At 66.1% G+C, this 21,652-nt stretch overlaps 1 protein-coding gene across 2 annotated transcripts; it reads right to left on the reverse strand.

The window, feature by feature from the left end:
- Positions 1 to 1,260: 1,260 nt before the first annotated feature.
- Positions 1,261 to 20,794, reverse strand: EPS8L2 (EPS8 like 2). Of its 2 annotated transcripts, none has more exons than XM_036295701.1 (21): positions 20,644 to 20,794; positions 18,349 to 18,469; positions 18,185 to 18,240; positions 17,278 to 17,342; positions 9,454 to 9,615; positions 8,538 to 8,687; positions 7,568 to 7,647; positions 7,339 to 7,481; positions 7,179 to 7,252; positions 6,828 to 6,954; positions 6,641 to 6,729; positions 6,477 to 6,551; positions 6,251 to 6,399; positions 5,998 to 6,130; positions 5,256 to 5,368; positions 3,929 to 4,034; positions 3,147 to 3,263; positions 2,828 to 2,900; positions 2,550 to 2,730; positions 2,315 to 2,447; positions 1,261 to 2,209 (listed from the first exon to the last, which is right to left on the reverse strand). In XM_036295701.1, the coding sequence occupies exons 2-21, from the start codon at positions 18,390 to 18,392 to the stop codon at positions 2,132 to 2,134; spliced, it is 2,148 nt and encodes a 715-aa protein (XP_036151594.1). In that variant the 5' UTR covers positions 18,393 to 18,469; positions 20,644 to 20,794; the 3' UTR covers positions 1,261 to 2,131. The 2 variants fall into 2 exon arrangements, with proteins under 2 accessions (XP_036151594.1, XP_036151593.1); XM_036295700.1 differs by having other exon boundaries at positions 3,132 to 3,263.
- Positions 20,795 to 21,652: the final 858 nt, after the last annotated feature.

A 21,652-nucleotide genomic window follows, 5' to 3' on the forward strand; every position in this document is an offset into this window, starting at 1 on the left:
TCCGGGGTGCCCGTCCCGCTCTGAGGAGGGGCTCAGCCTAGCAGGGCGGGTGGGGTTGGCCTGCCGGGTACCTCCCGGTGGTTCCGGACTGTGGGATCTGTGGGTTCCAGAGGGCGGGACATCGCCCCATGCTCCCCTTCTCCTCTGGGGGCCATCTCCCTGTCCACAGGGTCCTGCCCAGGCACGGAGGCCAGAATTTCTTAAAAAAAAAAAAATTCTTATTGACTTCAAAGAGGGAGAGGGAGAGAGAGAAAGAAACATCCATGATGAGAGAGGATCATGGCTCGGCCGCCTCCTGCACGCCCTATATGGGGGATCGACCCCACAGCCCAGGCCTGTGCCCTTGATCGGAATTGAACCCCAGACCCTTTGATTCGCAGGCTGGTGCTCCATCCACTGAGCCAACCCAGCCAGGGTGAGGCCAGAGCTTCTTTTCTGGCCTGGAGGGGTCCTTCCTTTCCTGGGGGGAGGCTGTGATGGTCAAGCCGCAGTGGCCCAGATGACCAGACACCTCCCGCCCCCTGACCAGCCCGCGGGAGACTGGCCGGGTGTGGCCCGCCCCAGCCACGGGGAGCTTCCCAGACCTGGGACTGGCCCGTCCTGCGGCCCAGCAGCCGGGTCAGCCCTCCCGCCAGCCCCGCCTGCCCTCTGCGCCCGAGTTCCCCGCAGGCAGGCGGAGATCCCGCTGCAGACCCTGACCCTGACCCGGGCTGCCCCACCGGCTCCTTCAGAACCACGCGGGTCAGGACGCAGCACGCAGAGTCGCCAGCAGAGGGCGCGGCGGCCTGCTCCGAGGGGGGGCGTGGCCGGCGGTCAGGCGCCTCGCGGTGCCGAGTGCAGCCCTCCCCGTGCTCCTCGGAGACCTCAGGCTCCCGCTCGGACGCCCTCCCGGCTGCCCCACCTTCAGCCCCTCCCTCCCCTCCCCCACCGCACCCGCAGCTCGGCTTCCTGGCTCCCGACTCACGCCCCCGCCCTCCCCACCCACCTGAGCTCTGGCAGCCCGCCCCTCCCACTGGTCTTGGGTGACAGTCTGCGCCTTCTGGGCAGGGCCCCTCTCAGCCTCTCCCCTCCCAGGCGTGTCCCCCTCCCCCCCGCCCGTCTTGGATAGTGTGCAGGGGGGGGCTCCCAGGGCTCCCACCAGGGTCAGGGTGAGCAGACCGCCTGGCCACAGCCTGCCCCTGCCCGCTGGCTCTTACAAAGGTGCAACTTCACGCGCCCTGACCCACCACGACCCCCGCCTCCAGGAGACAGACGCGGGGCCTCGCGGAGAAACCGGTTTAATGTCAGGGCCTCGCTCGGAGTGTGGCTCTCAGTTCTGGGGTGTGGTCTGCAGAGCCCAGGGCTCAGGCCTCCAGGCCCCTGTGCAGCACGCAGGGCGAGGCTGGCGCGAGACTGGCCGGAGAAGTTCCTTTCTTGGGCTCTGCTTCAGGGATGGGGCGGGGGTGTGGGCAGTGGGGGTGTGGGCAGGGGGTGTGTGGTCAGGGGGTGTGTGGTCAGTGGGGGCGTGGTCAGTGGGGGCGTGGGCAGTGGGGGCGGGGTGGGATGTCCAAGGCCAGTGCTTGGGTGAGTCCAGTCCACACCTGCTTCTTGAAAAGGTGCAGGGAGTACAGCACCACCACCACCGCCCCCAGCCACCCGGGGAGCAGAGCACAGGGTGGGCGCTGTGGGCGCTATCTGGGGCCGGCAGGGTGGCTGGGTGGCTGAGGGCTGCTGCCCTTCTGGCCCACAGCCAGCCGGGGGCGGGGGACAGTGGATGGGGAAGTGAGCAGTCATGGGAGTGGGACAGGGTCAGAGTCCCAGTCCCAGGGACCCCTGTGGATGGAGGAGGCCAGAGGCGAGGGGGCTTCTGTGGCCTCAGGGGTAGGTGTGGGGAGAGCTGGGAGGGCTGGCACCTCCAGGCGGCAAGTTTGGCTGAGGTGGGCCTTGGGCAGGGCTGAGTGTGGCGGGGCGTTGCTGAGCCCAAGGGCAGGCCATGGGCAGGAGGCAGGTGAGCTGGCCCCCCGCCAGGTGCAGGCCCCGCCAGCAGCGCACCCCCTCTGTGTCCATGGTACCCCATACATACACATACAAAAATAATACTCCACGCACGGGTGGGGGCCGTGCCGCCCGCAGCGGGTGCTCCCAGCCAGGCCTAGCTGTCGCCCTCCAGCCTCTTCTTGGAATGAAACTTGCTCATGAGTTCCTCCAGCTCCGACCCTCCTTGCTGCTTCTAGGGCAGGCAGGGGGCAGCCTCAGCCTCGGACCGGACGGTCAGGCCCCGCCCGAGAGGCCGGGGAGGGGGGGAGGGGGGCGCGGGGGGCGGGCGCGGGCTCACCTCCAGGACCGCCTTCTGCACGGTGAGCTGGCTGTACACGCGGATGCCCTCCTCCCCGCACACCTTCTTCAGCTCGTCCTTGTTCAGCGAGAAGAGCTGGGGGCCCGTCAGGATGCCCAGGTTGTCGACGATCCTGCAGGACGGGGGGCGGGGTGAAGGCGGGTCCTGCCGGGCGTGGCGGCCTCGCCCACCCGCACCCGGCCACCTGCCTGCGCGCCGCCCGCCGCCCGCTCACCTGGCGCTGAAGGCCTTGGCTTCCAGCCACGCGCGCACCTCGTCGGGGCCCGACTCGTAGGTGAGCGGCTGGCGCACGGGCTGGCTGCGCTCCACGCGGAAGTGCCGCTGCGGCTGCGCCTTGATGTGGCTGATCTTCTTGACCAGCTCGTCGTTGACCTCGTCCATGTGGTGGATGATCTCTGCGGGGCCAGCGGGTCAGGCCGCCCTCGGCCGGGCTCCCCTCCCCTCCCCCCCAGGTGTCCCCCCCCCCACTCCGCCCCGCCCCGCCCCCCTCACCGTCTTTGTTTCCAGCGAAGCCTGAGGGTAGCTTGTGGGTGGGGCTGGCAGGACCCCAGTATTTCAGACCCGCCTGCAGGTGGGGGAGGCGGGGCGGAGCCCTCCCGTCACTCATCTCCCTCCAGCAGGAGCCCCGCCCCCTTCCCTCCCAAGACCTGTCCAGGCCCCCACTGGTCTGGGGCCAGACCTTGGAGCCCCTGCAGCGAGGACTCCAGGTGTAGAGGGGGTCTCTCCCCGAGGCCCATGCACCTGCCCCCCCTCCACCCCCACTGGACCCAGCCTGTGGGGGGACAGGGCCGCTCACCCCCATCACCATCACCTCGTGGGGGGCGCCGGCCTCCTCCGCCCGGATCTCATCCAGGATGTTTCGGGGCACGTAGCCAGCCTGGCCGCTGCGGCTGCGGAGCTTCCACCACTGGTGGTCGTCCTCCAGCACCTGCGGGCGCCCGCCACCGTCACCCACCGTCACCCACCGTCACCCACTGTCACCCAGTCACCGACCAGCAGCCCCCCTGCCCTCCGGCCACGGGCAGTGAGTGCGGGGACCACTGGGTGGGCCCCTGTGCAGATGGTCCAGAGGATAAGGGGACAGTCACACCTTCCTCAGGTGCCGGGCCCTGCCCCCCACCTCCCCCGCCCCCCCCTCTCCGCTGCCGCTGAGCGAGGTGCCCCAGCCTGGCTGCGGATATAGATCACCCTCCGCTCGCCCCACTTTCCTCCCCTGGCGGGTGACCCAGATTTAGGGTTGGCACCAAACCCAGATGGTGCCCAGAGGGGCTCCAGAGGTGGGCATGGATGACAAGCCCTGCGGGGTGGGAGGTTCCCCCAGTGGCACAGGGAGCGCCCACCCTCTGTCCTGAACCAGCACAGCCCCCTCCCACTCCGAGGCCTCCAAGGGGGGCCCTCATCCAGTGTCTGCCTGGAGCCAGGCTGGGGAAAGGGTGGCAGCCAAGCGGGTCCCAGGGTCATGAGTCCGCCCCCCCACCCCCTGCCAGCCCCCCGCAGTCCCCTCCCGCCAGCCCCCCCGCAGTCCCCTCCCGCCAGCCCCCCCGCAGTCCCCTCCCGCCGCCCCCCGCAGTCCCCTCCCGCCAGCCCACACACCTCCAGGACCTCGTCCCTGAGCACCGACAGCTCGTTGGCGTTTCGGGCCGTGAAGTCGTAGAGAACCTTCACGTACTTGGCCATGGCCGGCGTGGGTTCGTAGCCCCTGCGTGGAACAGGAGCAGCTGAGGCCCAGGGCGGGCCGGGTCTCCTGGACCCGGGCCGGGCTGGGGAGCAGCTTCCGGTGTGCGGCTGCCTCCCGGTCTGTTCTCTCCGAGGTTGCAGTGGCGAGCGCGGCGCAGCCGGGAATGGAAACTGTGACAGCCCCAGAGCATCGAGGGTGGGGGGGCCGGGCGCGGAGGTGGGGGTGCGGTGACGGGTGGAGGCGGCGGGACCCAGGCGCCTTGGGCCACCTCAGGGGTCTCCAGGCCCAGCCCCTGGGGAAACCACAGCCAGGCGTGTGCCCAAGAAATGTCAAGGTCACAGCAGCTGCCCAGGAGGGAGGGTCACGGCCACTGGGAGCAGCACAGTCAGTGCCTGAGCTTAGGGTACCGGGGGCGGGGGGCCGAGGCCTCTGGGCGGTCCTGACCTCAGCACTGAGCAAGCCTGTGGCTACCGCCCAGCCCAGCCCAGCCCAGCCTCCTGGTCCACCCTGGCCCCCATCATCATGGCGCCTCCCTCATCCAGGTGTGGCCTCCAGACACTGGAGGGAGGGATTGAGGCTGGAGCCCCCCAAGCCTTGGCGGGGGGACGGGCTGGCAGGATTGGCCAGGGTGGAGCAGCCCGGTCAAAGGACGAGAATGTTTCTTCCACTGCGGCCCAGGCCAGGGACGTGGCTGGCGGGGGCGGAGGGAGACAGGTGGCGGGAACCTGGATTAGGACCTGCCCCTCCTGAAGCTGAATGCGGGGTCTGGCAGGATAGAGCTCCAGGCAGATCCTGGGCCTGAGGGATGTGGTCTTTCCAGATGAGTGTGTGCGTGCGTGTGTGTATGTGCGCGTGCGTGTATGTGTGCACGTGTGTGCGTGTGCGTGTGCTGGGGGAGGGGACCCAGAGCCTCCACCTCCTCCTGGGCTCCGAGGGTGGGTCTAACTCAACCCCAGCAGGTGGCAGGGGCTGGAAGACCCCCGGAAGCTCAGTAAAGGCCTACCCACGACTCTACAACACGAAGTGCAGACACAAGAGGAGGGGTGCAGAGGGGAGTTTAGGGGGGGCTTTGGCCATTTTCCCTTAAATTTACATCGTAAACATTGAGTGAAAACCTGGTTCCAGTGCGAAGAGTGCTGTTTTGAGCCACACGAGGGAGGCAGTTGCTGCCACCTGGTGGCAGGTACCCAGAGCCTGTGATTTGAAGGGGGGGTGTCACCCCCTCGCTGGAGGGGCGCCCACCTGTGCGCGTGCGGGGAGCTGACTGCGGGGAGGCCGTCTCCAGGGGCTGCGGGCTCGGGGACGAGGCTCTGCTTCAGGGAGTTCCGGAAGGGCGGCCGGCCGGCGGGAGTGGGCTGCGGGGACAGTGGGCCGCTGGGCTTGGTGCCGGGCGTCAGGCGGGAGGGGGGAGGAGACAGCAGCAGGGGTGGGGGTGGGGGTGGGGGGAGACAGCAGCAGAGGTGGGGTGGGGGTGGGGGGAGGGGTGGGGGGAGACAGCAGCAGGGGTGGGGGTGGGGGTGGGGTGGGGGAAAGACAGCAGCAGGGGTGGGGGTGGGGGTGGGGGAAAGACAGCAGCAGGGGTGGGGGGTGGGGTGGGGGGTAGGGGTGGGGGGGAGACAGCAGCAGGGGTGGGGGTGGGGGGTGGGGGTGGGGGGTAGGGGTGGGGGGAGACAGCAGCAGGGGTGGGGGTGGGGGTAGGGGTAGGGGTGGGGGGAGACAGCAGCAGGGGTGGGGGAAAGACAGCAGCAGGGGTGGGGGTGGGGGGTGGGGGTAGGGGTGGGGGGAGACAGCAGCAGGGGTGGGGGTGGGGGTAGGGGTGGGGGAAAGACAGCAGCAGGGGTGGGGGTGCGGGTGGGGGTAGGGGTGGGGGAGACAGCAGCAGGGGTGGGGGTGGGGGTGGGGGTAGGGGTGGGGGGAGACAGCAGCAGGGGTGGGGGTGGGGGTGGGGGTGGGGGTGGGGGTGGAGGCGGGTGGGCGCTCTCACCTCCTCGGCAGGGGCACAGCCCAGCCCCTCCACTTCCCAGGGCGCCTCCCTCAGCACGTCCAGCGGGGGCTCCCAGCCGCTGTGGAACTTGGGCACGTAGAGGAGCAGCTGTGGTTCCCGAGGCCACTCGGAGCTGCGGGGGGAGATGGGTGAGATGCCCACCCACCGGGACGCCCCGCCGGAGCCGCCAGCTGGGCCTGGGGGCCATCCTGGTCTGCGCCCCTCCCGTCCTTCCCCGCCCCCCGCTGTGTACCGGGGGCGCGTCCACGTCTCCCCCAGGGAGTCCCACAGCGCCATCTCCTTGGGGACCAGGTGGCCCCGCAGGAAGCCCACGGCGTCTCGGGAGAGCAGGGGGCTGAGGACAGAGCGTGCGATGTCCGGGCCACCACAGGTGCTGACGATCTGGGGCACAGTGGGGTTCAGAGGGGGTCACCCCGGTGGATCCCCCCCTCCCCCCGCCGCCCCCGCGCCCCAGGCACCAGGTCCAGCGGCCCGAAGAGGAAGTGGACCAGCTCGGCGGCGCTCGGGTTCTGGATGTGCTTCTGCAGCTTGGCCTGCGGGCGGGAGGGGGCGCCAGTGAGCAAAGGGCAGACCTCGGGCGGAGGGCGGGGCTGGGCACCCGCAGGGCGGCCGCCGGACTCACCAGCAGGTTGATGGCCAGCTTGGTTTTCTGGAAACAGTCCACGAACTCGGCCTCGGAGGGCGGCCGCGCCCGCAGCGTGAGGACACCCTCTGCGGGGGGGCGGGGGGGGGGCGTGAGCCTGGCCGGTCGCTGCGCCCCGCGGCCTCCCACAGCCTGAGCAGCCCCGCCGCCCCCTCCGCGCCCACACCTGCCGGGCCCTTCTTCCCCTTCTTCTTCCCCTTCTTGCGCTGGTTCAGCTGCTTGAAAGCCTCGGCCGCCTTCTGCAGCCGCGCCACGAACCACTCGATGTCGTCCAGGGCGCAGTTGAGGATTTGCTGCGGGCAGAGCAGGGGCAGCGTTGGCCAGGCGCCCACCCTCTCGGCAGGGACAGCCGCACGGGCTGCTTCTAGGCCCCTGGTCTCGGGAGGGGTGGGTGCAAGGGGGAGGAGTGGGTGCAGGCTGCAGGGGGGAGGGGTGGGTGCAGGGGCGAGGGGTGGGTGCAGGGGCAAGGGGTGGGTGCAGGCTGCAGGGGGGAGGGTGCCCTCAGGCCGAGACCCACCGTTTCCTTCTCTATCCTCTGGGCCAGCACAGCTCTTGGGGGCTCCTCGTCCGCCGCCTCCTGGGAGCGGTAGCCTGGAGCGGGGAGGGGAGCAGAGCTGCTGCCTACTGAGCCCCCGCAGACCAGACGGGCTCAGCCTCCAGCCCAGCCCCTCGCCCACCTGGCTCGCTGGGTGGCACGGGCAGGCCCACTCGGTTCTTGGGGGGCCCGGAGTTCTGGGCGAACGGCTGGAAGGGCACCGGGGCGGGGCCCTGGCGGGGAGGCAGCACAGACAGCCGCTGCCGGATCTTCTCCTGGTGGCCCCTGGGGTGGGGAAAAGGCCGCTCGTTGCCAGCCCTCTTGGGGTGCCCCCTCCCCCTGTCCCTCCTCCCTCCGGGGCCCAAACCTACTTGAGGGTCTGGGGCCGCATCTTCTTCCCCAGGCGGCAGTCGGCCAGCGCGCTCTCGATGTCCTCATGCACCAGCTCCGCCTGTGGGGACGGGTCAGGCTGTTTCCCTGGGCCCCACACCTCCCCACGCACCCCCCACCCGCAGCCAGCCCACCTCCCCCCCCTCACCTCCTCCCCACGCCCCCCAGCCCGCTCACCTCCACCCCAGGGCCCCACACCTCCCCACCCCCCACCGCAGCCTGCCCACCTCCTCCCCACCGCAGCCCGCTCACCTCCTCCCCACGGGCCCCACACCTCCCCACGCCCCACCGCAGCCTGCTCACCTCCTCCCCACGGGCCCCACACCTCCCCACGCCCCACCGCAGCCCGCCCACCTCCACCCCATAGGCGCCCACCTCCTCCCCACGCCCCCCAGCCCGCTCACCTCCTCCCCAGGGCCCCCAGCCCGCTCACCTCCTCCCCATGGGCCCCACACCTCCCCACGCCCCACCGCAGCCCGCCCACCTCCACCCCATGGGCGCCCACCTCCTCCCCACGCCCCCCAGCCCGCTCACCTCCCCCCCCGGGCCCCCAGCCCGCTCACCTCCTCCCCAGGGCCCCCAGCCCGCTCACCTCCTCCCCAGGGCCCCCAGCCCGCTCACCTCCTCCCCATGGGCCCCAAACCTCCCCACGCCCCACCGCAGCCCGCCCACCTCCACCCCATGGGCGCCCACCTCCTCCCCACGCCCCCCAGCCCGCTCCCCTCCTCCCCAGGGCCCCCAGCCCGCTCACCTCCTCCCCAGGGCCCCCAGCCCGCTCACCTCCACCCCAGGGCCCCACACCTCCCCACCCCCCACCGCAGCCCGCCCACCTCCTCCCCATGGGCGCCCACGTCCTCCCCACGCCCCCCAGCCCGCTCACCTCCACCCGACGGGCGCTCACCTCCTCCCCACGCCCCCCAGTCCGCCCACCTCCTCCCCACGGGCGCTCACCTCCACCTCGTCGCAGTGGAAGAAGTGGATGTCGGGCTTGCTCTGCTCCGAGTCCTGGCACACGAGCAGCAGCACCGACGGGTAGCGCAGCTGGTTCAGCACCGTCTGGCTGTGCCGCACGGTGGGCAGCGGGAAGTTCTCCAGCTCCTCCTGGGAGACAAGGGGGCTCGGACCAGGCTCAGCCGGTCGCACAGCCGTGAGCCCCAGACGTGGCTCAAACACGGGCTGGACCCGAGGAACACACAGGGCCACAGCGTGGGCGTGACGTGTGGGCCCAGCACCTGGAGCCGGTGCCACGGACGCAGCCCGGCATAACTCGCAGGCACAGAACGGGGGCGTGGCCCGGAGGCGGGCTCCACGCAGCAGTGGCCACAGATGGACACAGACCCCCGGACCCAGCGGTCCAGGCGGGGCACAGCCTGTGTACAGACTCTTTAAAAAAAGTGATTTAATTGATTTTAGAGAAGAAGGGAGGAGGAGCGAGAGAAACATCGACCCGCTGCCTCCTGCACAACCCACTCTGGGGATCGAGCCCACAACCGGGGCCTGTGTCCTGACCAGGAACCGAACCAGTGTCCCCTGGGTTCTTGGGTAGAAGCTCAACTCCTGAGTCACGTCAGCCCCTGCAGAGGCGGGGGCAGCCCTGTGTGACCTGGCTGCCTGGGCTCTCCCCGGCCAGTCCTCCCTGCCAGCTGCCCTCCACACACACACTCGCGCACACACACACTCGCGCACACGCACGCACACACTGACACACACATATGCACGCGCGCGCACACACGCACACATGCACACTCACGTACACGCACACTCACACACACACTCGCGCGCACACGCACACACACGCGTGCGCACACACGCACGCACACGCGCACACACCGGCCCCCGTCCCATCCCCGCGGGGAGGCCGCCCCACCTGCGACTCCATGTCCAGCAGCCGCAGGGCCTGGTCGTTGACCTGCAGCAGCATCTCCTGCGCCCAGATCTTCTCCTTGGAGCTCAGCTGCACCAGCTTCCGGATGGCGTCGTCCACGGACACGATGGCCTCGCTCTTGTCCATGATGAACGTGGCCAAGTGCTGGGGGCGGCAGGCGGGGTCACTCTGGACAGAGCCTTCCTGGTGCCCCGAGCCAGGGCCCAGGGGCCACGCCCAGGGGCCACGGAGAAACACCTGCCTGGGTCTGACGGGGCGACTGCTCCCTGTGGCTGCCTGAGCCGTGGCGGGGCCCGACAGAGCCTCCACTGCCCTCACCCCCCCCCCCCCCCCCCCGCCTGGTGGGCTCCCACAGACCTCTGCTCACTGTGCCCACCTCCCGCCTTCCATCTCGGAGCCGCCCTCCGGCGGCAGCATCACCGTCACCACTCCCCCGACCGGCCTTGGGTTTGTGTTTTTAAATGTTTTTATTGATTTCAGAGAGGACGGGAGGCAGGGGGGCGGGGGGGGGGGGGAGAGAAACATCAACGATGAGAGAATCACGGGTTGGCTGCCTCCTCAACGTTCCACACGGGATCGAGCCCACAACCCGGGCCTGTGCCCTGACCGGGAATCGACCTCCTGGTTCCTAGGTCGACGCCCAACCCCTGAGCCACAACGGGTGGGTTTCATTCGTCATGAGCTGACGTCATCTTACGTGACAGCCTCTGTGCTCCCTGCGGAGGGCAGGGAGTCTGCGCTGTGTCCCCGGCCGGGGCAGCGCCCGCACACAGCAGACCTCCGGACGGCGCAGGGGACCAGTGCGCGTCCGGGTGGCACCCTGGGGACTCTTGCCCAGCCCAGCCCAGCCCTCCCTTTGCCAGCCCCCCCCCCCCCCCCGCCCCAGGACAGCTGGATGGACAGGGACACCGACCCCAGACAGTGAAGACTTAACCGCAGCACAGGGCCCCGTGAAGGCGTGGGCGAAAGCCCTGGGTGAGTCCTGATCGGCTCAGAAAGGCCTTCGCGAGGGGCGCCCACTCAGGGAAGGAAACCCAGGGGCTCCAGAGAAAGACCATCTAGGTGACGTAATAAAAAGATAAATGCATCTCTCCCCGGGAAGAGTCCAGATGCAAAGGGAAAACAAAGTGGGGAAAGCGTCGATGTCACAGGTCGGCGAAGGCTAATGTCGTCACCCACAGAAAGAGCAAGATGCCACTCCCCGCGGCGTCTTCCCGCTGTCTTCGGAGAGAGCGGAGGGGAAGGGGAGAGACAGACACACCGACGGGCTGCCTCCTGCACGTGCCCCGACCCAGAGCCGGCAATCAAGCCTAGGAACGTGCCCCTCACCAGAATGACTGGAATCGAACCCGAGACCCTGCAGTCCGTGGGCCGACGCTCTCGCCCTGAATGGGGCCAGGGCGATGCCTCACAATGATGGTTCTTACTCTGGGGGCAGCTCTGCTTTGTCAAGTGTGACAACTACGGCACCAACAGCAGGTACATAAATCGATAAAGAAACAAGTGAAGGACTCGCACCTCGGCAGCTAACCTGGCAGAAGAACGAACAGAGCCGACGGGAAAAGATTCTAGCGCTTTTCTTACCGACCACTGTCCGCACGCGCATTGAATGAAAGACACGAGACCGTTCCTTTAGGACTAAATCCCGGTTGGATTTTTAACCTCGTCCGTGGGCCAGGACTGACAAGTCCTTGTGGGTGGGGTGTGCCCTGTGCGGGGAGCCAGGCACGTGGAGAGCCGCCTGCGCAGGTGCCAGGCAGACCCGTTGGTGATGACAGGCTGGACCCAACCCCATGTCCATCCGCCGGCTAGCGAGGTAAGTGGGCAGAAGTGCATGAGAGTCTATAAGGCAGCCCATCCGTCAGCAAAACCCAGCCTCACCAAACCCAACCCAACCCAACCCAACCCAACCAAACCCAGCCTCACCAAACCCAACCCAACCAAACCAAACCTCACCAAACCCAGCCTCACCAAACCCACCCTCACCAACCCCAACCAACCCCAACCAACCCCAACCAACCCCAACCCAACCCAATCCAACCCAACCCAACCCAACCCCACCAAACCCAACCTCACCAAACCCAACCTCACTAAACCAAACCTCACCAAACCCAACCCAACCCAACCCAACCCAACCCAACCCAACCCAACCCAACCAAACCCAGCCTCACCAAACCCAAACCAACCCAGCCAAACCAAACCTCACCAAACCCAGCCAAACCAAACCCAGCCTCACCAAACCCAAACTCACCAAACCCAGCCTCACCAAACCCAACCCAACCAAACCCAACATCGCCGCGGGGCCCGAAAAAAGTCAGTAAACTTCAAATGAGTCAAACCATACGAGTATGTTCTCTGACCATAACGGAATAAACTAGAAATGAATAACAAAAAGATAATTGGAAAATCCCCCAAATAATTGGAAATTAAGCAACACGCTTCTAAACAACCCTTCCTGTCAAAGAAGTCACAGGAAGGTTAGGAGGCGCAGGTGACCCTTGAGCAACGTGTGTCATTAAAACATGAGCATAAAAGAAAGAGAAAAAATCAGAACATAACCTTCGACTCCCCCCAAACGTAACTGCCAATAGCCTACTGTCGACTGGAAGTCTTACTGAGCACATACATAGTCAGTTAACACACATTCTGTATGTTACGGATATTATATGGTATCCTTACGATACAGTAAGCAAGGGAAGAAAATGTTACTAAGAAAAATCGTAGGGAGAGAAAAGACATATTTATTGCAAAAAGTCCACGTCTAAGCACACTCACAGTTCAGGCCCGTTTCTTTCGGGGGGAACTGTGTCCGGACTGAGTGTACGAAAGCGCGCCCAAGCGTAGGGTGCAGCTTACGCCGCTCTTGACGGGCTCGGCGACCTTGTCAGCAAAGAGGGAAGACTTCACATCAAAGGCTGACGCGTCCTCCTCAGAAGAGAAAACCACAAATAAAACCCCACAGTCAGCGGAGGGAGAGAATGAAGATTGAAACGAACACGCTCGTAAACAGACAGACGGACGGACGGACGATGGAGGAAAACCAAGGTCGCCCAGAGCTTGTTCTGGAAGGTGCACGGGACGGACAAACCCTAGCAAGACCGATCAAGAAAAAAGAGAGAAATGATCAGCGACAATGAGGACAGAGGGGACATCACTACAGACCTCACAGCAGGAAGTAAACTCATCGTCAAAACCTCCCGCCCTGACTGGTTTGGCTCAGTGGACAGAGCGTTGGCCTGCAGACCAAAGGGTCCCGGGTCTGATTCGGGTCAAGGGCATGTAAAAAAAAACAAAAGAAGAGCAGAGAAGAGCCATCCCACAAAGCAAGCCCCGTCCTCAGAGGGTCTCCCCGGCTGACTGACCTCACAAGCATTTGGGGAAAAGTCATAACACCCGTTCGTCACTCTTCCTGAAAACACCTCCCCACTCCACGTACTGATTTTTTATTGTGAGAGGACAGTTACTGAAGCTGGGGACACAGACACGGGAGGGCCCGAGATAGAAGCAGCAACAGGAGAGAGCGTAGGCTGGGCCTCCTTGGTTCTCGGAAACGTCACGGGAGAGAAGTGAGCCGAGGGGGCCGCTATGGCTCACTGGGAAGTCAGAGAAAAGGGGGGCCCTGGAGACAGGCCCAGGGGGTGAGCCTGGGACGAGCCGCCACTGCCCACTGCTCCCCAGGTTGCAAGTCTCAGGCTACGCATGCCCCGTGGGGGAGGAAAGGTGTGGGAGGGGAGCACCCCCTTTCCCTATGTGGCCAGCATCACCCTGACGCCAAAACCTGCCAGGGACACCCCAGGAAAAGACAATTACAGACCAATATCTAACCAGCATCGACGCAAAAAAGAAAGCCTTCACGCAGCCTTAGCAATTAGGACACACACAGATAAAAAGGGTGACAGTGAATAATGAGGCTTACTCCAGAAATGCAAGGTTGGCTCAACATTCATGAAAACCAAACAGTGTGATTCCGAAAAGGCGTCTGATACCTTTCAAGCACCTTTCAGGATGGAAAGTCTCAGCACACGGAGGAAGGAAGGCACGTCCTCCCTCCACAAAGCGTGGCTACGAAACACGCAGCGTGTGCGACGGGGATGCCAACGGCCGTCTTCGGAGCCGGGGCGCCAGGCTGGGATTCTATCAAGTGTTGTCTGGCCGGGGGTGGGGTGGGGGTGGGGGTGGTGGGGGTGGTGGGTGGTGGTCCTGGCCAGGGCGATCAAGTAGGAAAAATAAAGAGGCCGCAATAAGAAATTAAGTGCCGCCTTTCTTTCCAGACACATGGATGCGCATCCCGGAAACCCAATGCACTCACAAGCCAAATCCCCGGGAAGGAATCAAGGGCCCTGGCCCGCTTGGCTAATGGTTAGCAGGGGTCCTCAAACTGCGGCCCGCGGGCCACATGCGGCCCTCCGAAAACATTTACCCGGCCCGCCGGGTGTTTCTGCCGCCGCCGCCTGTCCTGCTTAGCAGCCGACGTGTCCCGGCCCGCAGTGCGCACGTGTGGAATGTCTGAGGGACCATGAACTGGCCCCTGCTTAAAAAGTTTGAGGGCCTCTGGGTTAGAGTGTCAGCCGGTGCACCTAAGGGTCGCCGGTTTGATTCCTGGTCAAGGGCACGTAGCTCGGTTGCAGGTTTGATCCCTGGCCCGTTGGGCGTGTACAGGAGGCAGCCAATCCATGTGTCTCCCTCACATCGATGTTTCTCTCTCTCTCTCTCTCCCTCTCCCTGCCCCTCCCTCCCTTCTATTCTATCTAAAATCAATGGAAAAATATTCTTAGGTGAGGATTAACAACAACAACAAAATCAAGGAATTCAGCCAGAACTGGGGGCACTTGGTTACTTTAAAGGAACTCAATTGCTTTTCTCCAGGCTAGCAACAGACAGTTGGAAAATGGACATTTTAAAAGAATAAGCACCATTTATAACAGCGCATAAAAACCAAATGCCCAAGGAGTATTTACCGAAGACACCGTGTGTGAGAACTCGACCGCGAACGCCGGAGAGACTGAGGGAAACGCAAGGCCAGCTCGCCGCTAAGGCGCCAGCGCCCCCTACATCCATCCACAGTCGACTCAATGCCCATCAAAACCCTGCCAGGCGTTTTGGGGTCAGAACTAGACAATTTGATTCTACAGTGTCAATCTTAGTCCAGAGAACTGGGAACAGTCAGGAAATTTTTGAAGAAAAAGAACAAAGTTGGAGAACTCCCACTGCCTGATTTCAGGACGATCAAACTACGATGAGTGAAAAATGTCGGAGTCCAGGAATAGGCCCGTTCATGTCCGATTCATCGGTTTCTGACAAAGACGCCAATGCAGGAAAGGACGTCTTTTAAACATAACTGCACATTCCTAAAGGGAACATTAGCCTTGAGTCCCACACTCAAAAGTGAAGTTAAGCGCTGGCCGGTCTGGCTCAGTGGATAGAGCATCGGCCTGTGGGCTGAAGGGTCCCAGGTTCAATTCCAGACAAGGGCACGTGCCCAAGTTTCGGGCTTGATCCCCGGTAGGGGGCGTGCAGGAGGCAGCTGATCCATGATTCTCATCATCGATGTTTCTCTCTCTCTCTCCCTCTCCCGTCCTCTCTGAAATCAATGAAAACATATTTAAAAACAAACAAACAAACAAACAAATAAGTGAAGTGACAAGTGACATTCGCCCATGGCCCTGGCGGGTGTGGCTCCGCTGGCCGAGCATCCTCCGAGAGCCAGAGGTCACAGGCTGAGCTCCTGGGAGGGCACGGTCGGCTCTGTCCCCAGACGGGGGCGTGCAGGGGGCCGCCGGTGGCTACTTCTCACACTGATGTTTCGCTCTCTCGCTCGCTCCCCCTTCCTCTCTCTCTCAAAAACACCCATAAAAACATATTTTAAAAAATGATTTTTTGCCCTAGCTGGTTTGGCTCAGTGGATAGAGTGTCGCCTGTGGACTGAAGGGTCCTGGGTTCGATCCCCGGTCAGGGCACATGCCCGGGTTGGGGGCTCCATCCCCAGTGGGGGGCGTGCAGGCCGATCCATGATTCTCTCTCATCATGGATGTTTCTCTCTCTCTCCCTCTCCCTTCCTCTCTAAAATCAATAAAAATATATTTTTTAAAAAATGACTTTTTTAGGAGAGTAAGCATTACAGATGAAAAAATTAAAATAAAATACTGAAACGGCTCACTGACCGAAATGTGAAAGCCTAAAGCCCGAAGCATCTGGCAAGGCCGGAAGGAACCCTCAGCGCCTCGGGCTGAGCAATGCCGACCACAGCACCTCAGCTATAACGGCAGAGACGGACGCGATCGGTGCCGTCACAGCGAAGCCTGTCCGCAGCCACCGTGAGCGCAGGGATGGACAGCCACACGGGGGGGGGGGGGGGTTCTGCGCGCCCTGCCCACCGCCTGCCAGGGGCAGTGCCCGCGAGGTGGACAGAGCGGCCGCCCAAGGCATCCCTGCAGCCCCGGCCATAGGAGTCCCGCCCCCCTTCCCATTTTCTTCAAACACTGGGCGAAGCAGAACCAGGTAGTTAGGAGCTGTGTGACGTCATTTCTGGGGGCCTCTCAGGAAGGCAGAACGGTGGTGACGGGCTGGGACAGGCAGCCCGAGGTGGGGGGGGACTGACACAGCGGCAGCACGAGGCCGTGTTGGGGGGATGGAGCCCCAGGCAGCTCCATTCCCCTGGCGGCCCCACAGTCTATGACAGAACTGCAGCCCCACCCTCAGCGCCAATTTCTCTGACACCAATTCAGAGAGAAGTCAGCAAACACACAAAGAAAACACCTGCTGCGGGGGCCTCTGCACCCCCTTCATCCGGCGGGTCTGACCCAGCCCCCACCTCTCACCCTCTCTCTGTGCCTCAGTTTCCTCGCCTGGGAGGAGCAGGCAAACCCTGCCCATGCCCAGCCGTGCTGGCTGCAGGGAGGGCAGACGAGGTGCCCCCGGGCTGCGGTCCCTCACAGGCCAGCTGGGACCAAAGTCCAGGAGTTGGGCTGGGAGGCCTGGTGGCAGAGCCGACCCGCTCACCCTCCCTGCCCTGACCTTGGGCACTGAGTCAGCAGCAGTCACCAGCCTGCCCAGGATGGTGAGGAGGGCGGGTCACCCAACACGGCCCAGTCCAAGAGCCACAGAAACTCCAGCGTCTCTGTGGACCCATTGTATGGATGAGGAAACTGAGGCTCAGAAAGCAGTGACCCGTCTGACCTCTGTGGGCGGGGAGGGAAGTCCATGCCTTCCTGGTCCAGGGCCCCATCACCCTCTCTCTCCTCAGCCATGCCTAGCCCGGCTGTTCCGCGGGCTTGGACGATGACCAGGAACCAGGAATGTGGCCAGCCGCCAGGAGCAGGAAGGTCATGTAGAGAACATGTTTCCTGAGCTCTGAGTGTGAATGAGACGGACCCAGGAGCAAGCGCGGGCAGCTGGTGGGGGAGTGGACCGAGCCGGCCCTCCCGACACCGGGTCAGAGCCAGGCCCCGAGGGCTCCGCGGGCTCCTGCCGGCGCCTCTGTCCCAGCCTCTCCCTCAGTTCGCGGCCTTGTTTGGGGGCCAGGCTGACAATTTCCTTCCCCCCGGGTCTTCCCACCTGAGCTTCCCGACAGCACCAGGCCTTGGCCTCACCTGTGCTGCGTTGGCCACCAGTACCTTCTCCCCCCAGCACAGATGCAGGGCTCCCTGCATCCCCGACTGTGAGGGAGGCCCCCGCTGTGGCTGAGCCAGGGCAGGTGTGGGCCGTCCCTGCCTCTGGTCTGGATGCGGGTGTCAGAGCCGGGCCGACCCCTTCTCCCTGGGCCTCGGCTCCCCTGCTCGGGACCCCGGAGCCGGAGGGGCCGCTCACCTGCACGTGGTACTGGGAGGTCTCGTGCATGATGACGTTGGAGTTGGAGTACTTCTTCCTCTGCTCTGAACGGGGAGACGCCAGTCACCCATCCCACAGGCGGCCCCGGGGTGCCCTGGCCAAGTGGCTGGACCCGCGGGCTGGGCCACGGGGAGGATGGAATGGAGGTGGTGGCCAGCAGGGAGGGGCACCGCTCTGTGGGCCCCGCGTGGCCACCAGGAAAGACGCAGGTCCTGGCAGAAGGCAGCCCTCCCTCCATCCAGGCTGACCTGCTCAGACGGTGATGGTGCCTGGGACTGGGGTCTGTCCCGGTGGTGGGGGTGCAGGAGGCTGCCCCCCCTGCTGCCAGCTAACATCTCCCTGCCCTCCCAGGGCTCCTGGCTCTCCAGACTGGGCAACCTGTCCACACCCATAGATGAGCCCATGCGTGTGGGGCAGGCCTGGGGGAGGGGCAGGGCTGGGGGAGGGGCAGGGCTGGGGGAGGGGCAGGCCTGGGGGAGGGGCAGGGCTGGGGGAGGGGCAGGCCTGGGGGAGGGGCAGGGCTGGGGGAGGGGCAGGGCTGGGGGAGGGGCAGGCCTGGGGGAGGGGGCAGGCTGGGGGAGGGGCAGGCCTGGGGGGTGGCCAGGCCCTCCTGGAGCAGACACCTGGCACCCAGTCCCCTCCGATCGGGTTGCAGCAGGAGCTCAGCCGAATCAATATTGATGGCCCTGAATTATTAGTAAAGGCCTCTCCCCTTACCTGGAGGGGGGGACTGGGCCCGGAGCTTCGCGGAGGGGCCTGAGCGGCTGGTTGATTGGGGTCCCAGAACCTCCCTGGGTGCCCAGGGCTGACCTGCACCTCCCCTGGTGGGGGCCCAGCACAGCCCGAGGGGGTGGGGGAGACCCTCCCGTCCTCAACCCTCACTCACCGAACAGGTCCTTGGCGCTCATCTTGGTGGCACTGTCAGAACGGCCCAGGCTGCCACTGCGGGGAGGGGCTGGTGAGGGCGGGGTTTGCACCCCTTCCCGGGACTGCTTGTGGGGGGGCGGGGGGCGAGGGGAGGGGGGTGTGAGCGGGTGGGTGGGGACTCACTTGGCAGCGCCTGGGCAGCAGCTCATAGACCCCGACTGGCTCATGGCGTCCTCCGCGTGGCCAGTGGTGGAGGGCAGATCTCAGTGTGGCCCGAGGCCAGGGCCCCGTGCCTGGCTCACCCCTGGGGGGAGGGAGAGCAGGGCTGACGCCTCCCGGCCGGCCTGGCGGTGGCCTCACTGGGTCTCCTCGTCCCCCGCCCAGATCCAGGCTGGAGCCCTGACCGCCTGCCCAGGATCCAATGCCCAGGGCCACCTACCCCGCCATGTCCCAGCAGCCGTCACCGCGGCCCCATCTCTCCCCAGACCCTGGGTCCTCCACAGGGACCCCAAGACGGGCCAGCAGAGGGGTTCCACTCCCAGAGGCTGTCTGGGGTGGGGCTGCGAGAAGCTGGTCTGGGGGCTCTAAGGGGGGCGGGGAGGAAGCACCTCTAAGCAGAGGGAATGGTGTCAGAGGCCCTGAGACGGGAGGAGGGCAGGCCAGGATGAGGTTGGAGCCGGGGGCCCTAGGGACCCAGCGCCGCGAGCAAGCCCAGGGGGACCCCCAGGGGCAGGAGCAGAGCCTGGCGCCCCTGGGTCTGCACCCCGTGGGGACGCTGGACCCACATTCTCCTCCTATTGAAGGTCATCAGCAAAGGGCTCCAGTGTCGGGGTCTGTCCCGGCCCCGGCCAGCGGCCACAAACAGGGGCGCTGGCATCCAGGGCAGGGAGCAGCCCAGGATGTGCCACTTTCACCAGGTCCTACCTGCAGGGAGGACTCCCGGGAAGTGTGCGGCCTGGGGGCCTCCAGCCACAGCCCCCACCTGCCCACCTGCCCGAGTCCTGGCTCTCTGGGGAGGGAGGGTGGGGGCTCACCAGCTTCTCCACCCATCAGCGCCTCGAGAATGAACGGAATGCTCATGACCTCAGTGGGTGAGCCGAGTATTTGTTTAATGGGATTCCTGGCGGGCTGAGCCAAGGGCACTAGGCACATGGGCCCAGGTACACACACACCTCGGTGAAACCGGACCTGCGGGCACACTCAGACACGCACAGGCTGACATGGGGCCCCTCCCAGGCTGGGAACCAGTGGCCTTCAGCTCCCGGGCGGGCGGGGTGGGGGGCATCAGGCCCAGAGGGAGGTGGTCCAGCCCCTGGCATCTGGGTCCCGTGGGGGACAAGACAAGGAGGCTTCTTCCGCTGATGGGGCCACCCAGGGCCCCTGGGCCAGGCTGCACTTTGGTTTTACTGCGGTCATTTTCCGGGTGCAAAGGGAGAGCCGACCCTGGTGCCTGGTCACACAGGGCAGGGAGGGTGGAGGGACCCGATCCAGGTTCAAATTCCAGCCCAGTAGCCGGGTGACCTTGGGGAGGAGTCAGCTGAAGGCCCAGGGGGGGCAGGTGAGGCCCTGGCCGCCGGGTGGGAGCTGCAGGTGTGGATGGGGCAGGCGGGAGGCAGGGACTGGGTGGGGGCAGGCAGACGCTGAGCCCCTGGGGAGGCAGGCCCGCCCGGCGCTCTGAGCCACCAGGCGGGGCACCAGGCAGGGACCTGGAGAGGCCTGGGCAGGGCCACGGCGTGTGTGCGTGTGTGTGTGCGCGCGTGTGCGTGTGTGTGCGCGCGCGCAGAGGGGGGAGGGCGCCAGCTGGGCCCGGCCTGGGCAGACTCCACCTGGGCGAGGGCAGCGGTGGCCTGTGACGCTGCGAGCGCCTCCCCACAGGCACACCCTGCGCGGGGCTGCCCCGGGGAAGAATGTGGGCGAGCGGGCGGTCGGACGGCCGGCCGGACCCTCCCCGGCACCTGCGGCCGCGCCTCCCTGAAACTCCCACACCCCGGCCGTGACCCGGGGCCTGACCCCTCCCGCGCCCCGGCCGGTGTCCGCGCCGCCACCAGGAAGCGCCTGACGTCCGACCCGCAGGGAGCCCGCGCCCAGGCCCGGCGCCCGCGGAGGCCCGGCGCCCAGGAACCGGGTGCGGCCTGCGGGGCGGGAGACCCCTCACCACCCTGTCGGCGGAGGCCGGGTGCCCCACTGACCCCAGGCGGCCGGCCGGCGCGGTGTCGGCTCACAAAGGGCCCCGCACCCGCGAGGCCCCGGACGGGCCGGACGGGCCGCAGCGGGACGGGCTCCCGCCCCGAGCCCGGCGCAGCCCCTCGCGCCCGCCCGCCGCCTCCCGCCCGCCTCGGCCCGCAGACCCGCGTCGCCCGCCGCCTGGGGAAGCGGAGGCCGGGGGGCCACCGTCTGTGCGCGGCTCCCACGTCGCTAGCTGCCGAGGCGCGGGGTGGGGGGCGGGGGGCGCTGGGTCCCCGACCCCCGGGCGCTCACCTGCTGCTCGCCGCCCGCTAGTCCCCTCGTCCGCGCGCGCGTCCGTCCGCCCGTCTGTCCACACCGGGCTCCTGCGCAAGGAGGACGGCAGGGCTGGGCCGCCGGACAGGGGCGGAGCCGCCAGAAGGAACCTGAGCGGCAGGTTAGAACCTGGACAACACCGGGAGGGCGGGGCACAGACGGCAGCCCCGCCCCTGCCCAAGCCCCGCCCCCAAGGGTTCCCCGCGGGGGATCCCCAACACCAGCTGGCGGCCCCCAGCCCAGACCTCACCCCTAGAGCTGGGTGCCCAGGGGCGGGCGGGCGGAGGCAGTAGCCCCTCTTGCGCGGGGACCTGCAGGGTGAGGCTCTGAGACCTTCCCGGTCCCCGGAGCTGTGCGCCATAAGGGGTGGCAGGGCCCCGTTTCGGTCCCAGCTTAGGGGCAGAGTCCCCTTTTCTCCAGCCCCCGCCGGTCTCGGAGCCAGGCTGCGGTCAGTGGGTGTCTCAGGGTGGGGGTGGGGGGTCCCTTCCCAATAGGAACTCCTGAAGCCTCTATTCTCCCGCACCAGCCCAGCGGGCTCCGAGGGATGGGGCGTCTGGGGCCGGCTGGGGGCGCTGGGGTCGGGAGCCAGTGGGGGCGGGAGTGCTCCCGGCAGTGCCTCCCCGCTCAGCCCAGCCAGGGACAGGGGTGCTTCCTCCTGCACGGACTCCCTCCTGGGCCTCTGCCGTGAGTGGAGGAGGAGGAAGTGCAGAGGGGCAGAGGGCAGGCCCAGGTGGAGGTGGGCACCCAGGCCATGGGAGGGCCCCGGGTCCAGCTGCTCTCCGGGGCTGGGGGAGCTGAAAAGGCTGCACCAAAAGGGTCTGGGGGCCTGAGCCCAGGAGGGCTGGGCAGTTGGTATGCACCTGCTCTCAGCTGGCACAGCCGGTTTCTTGGGGGACCCCTGGGGGCAGGAAGGCCCACCCACACTGCATTTCCCTGGTGCCTGGGCCCCAGGGACTGGTCTGGAGGCATTGCAGGGGTGCCTGTGCAG

The sequence above is a fragment of the Myotis myotis genome, unplaced genomic scaffold (genome assembly GCF_014108235.1).
Source record: "Myotis myotis isolate mMyoMyo1 unplaced genomic scaffold, mMyoMyo1.p scaffold_m19_p_27, whole genome shotgun sequence".
Lineage (NCBI taxonomy): Eukaryota > Metazoa > Chordata > Mammalia > Chiroptera > Vespertilionidae > Myotis > Myotis myotis.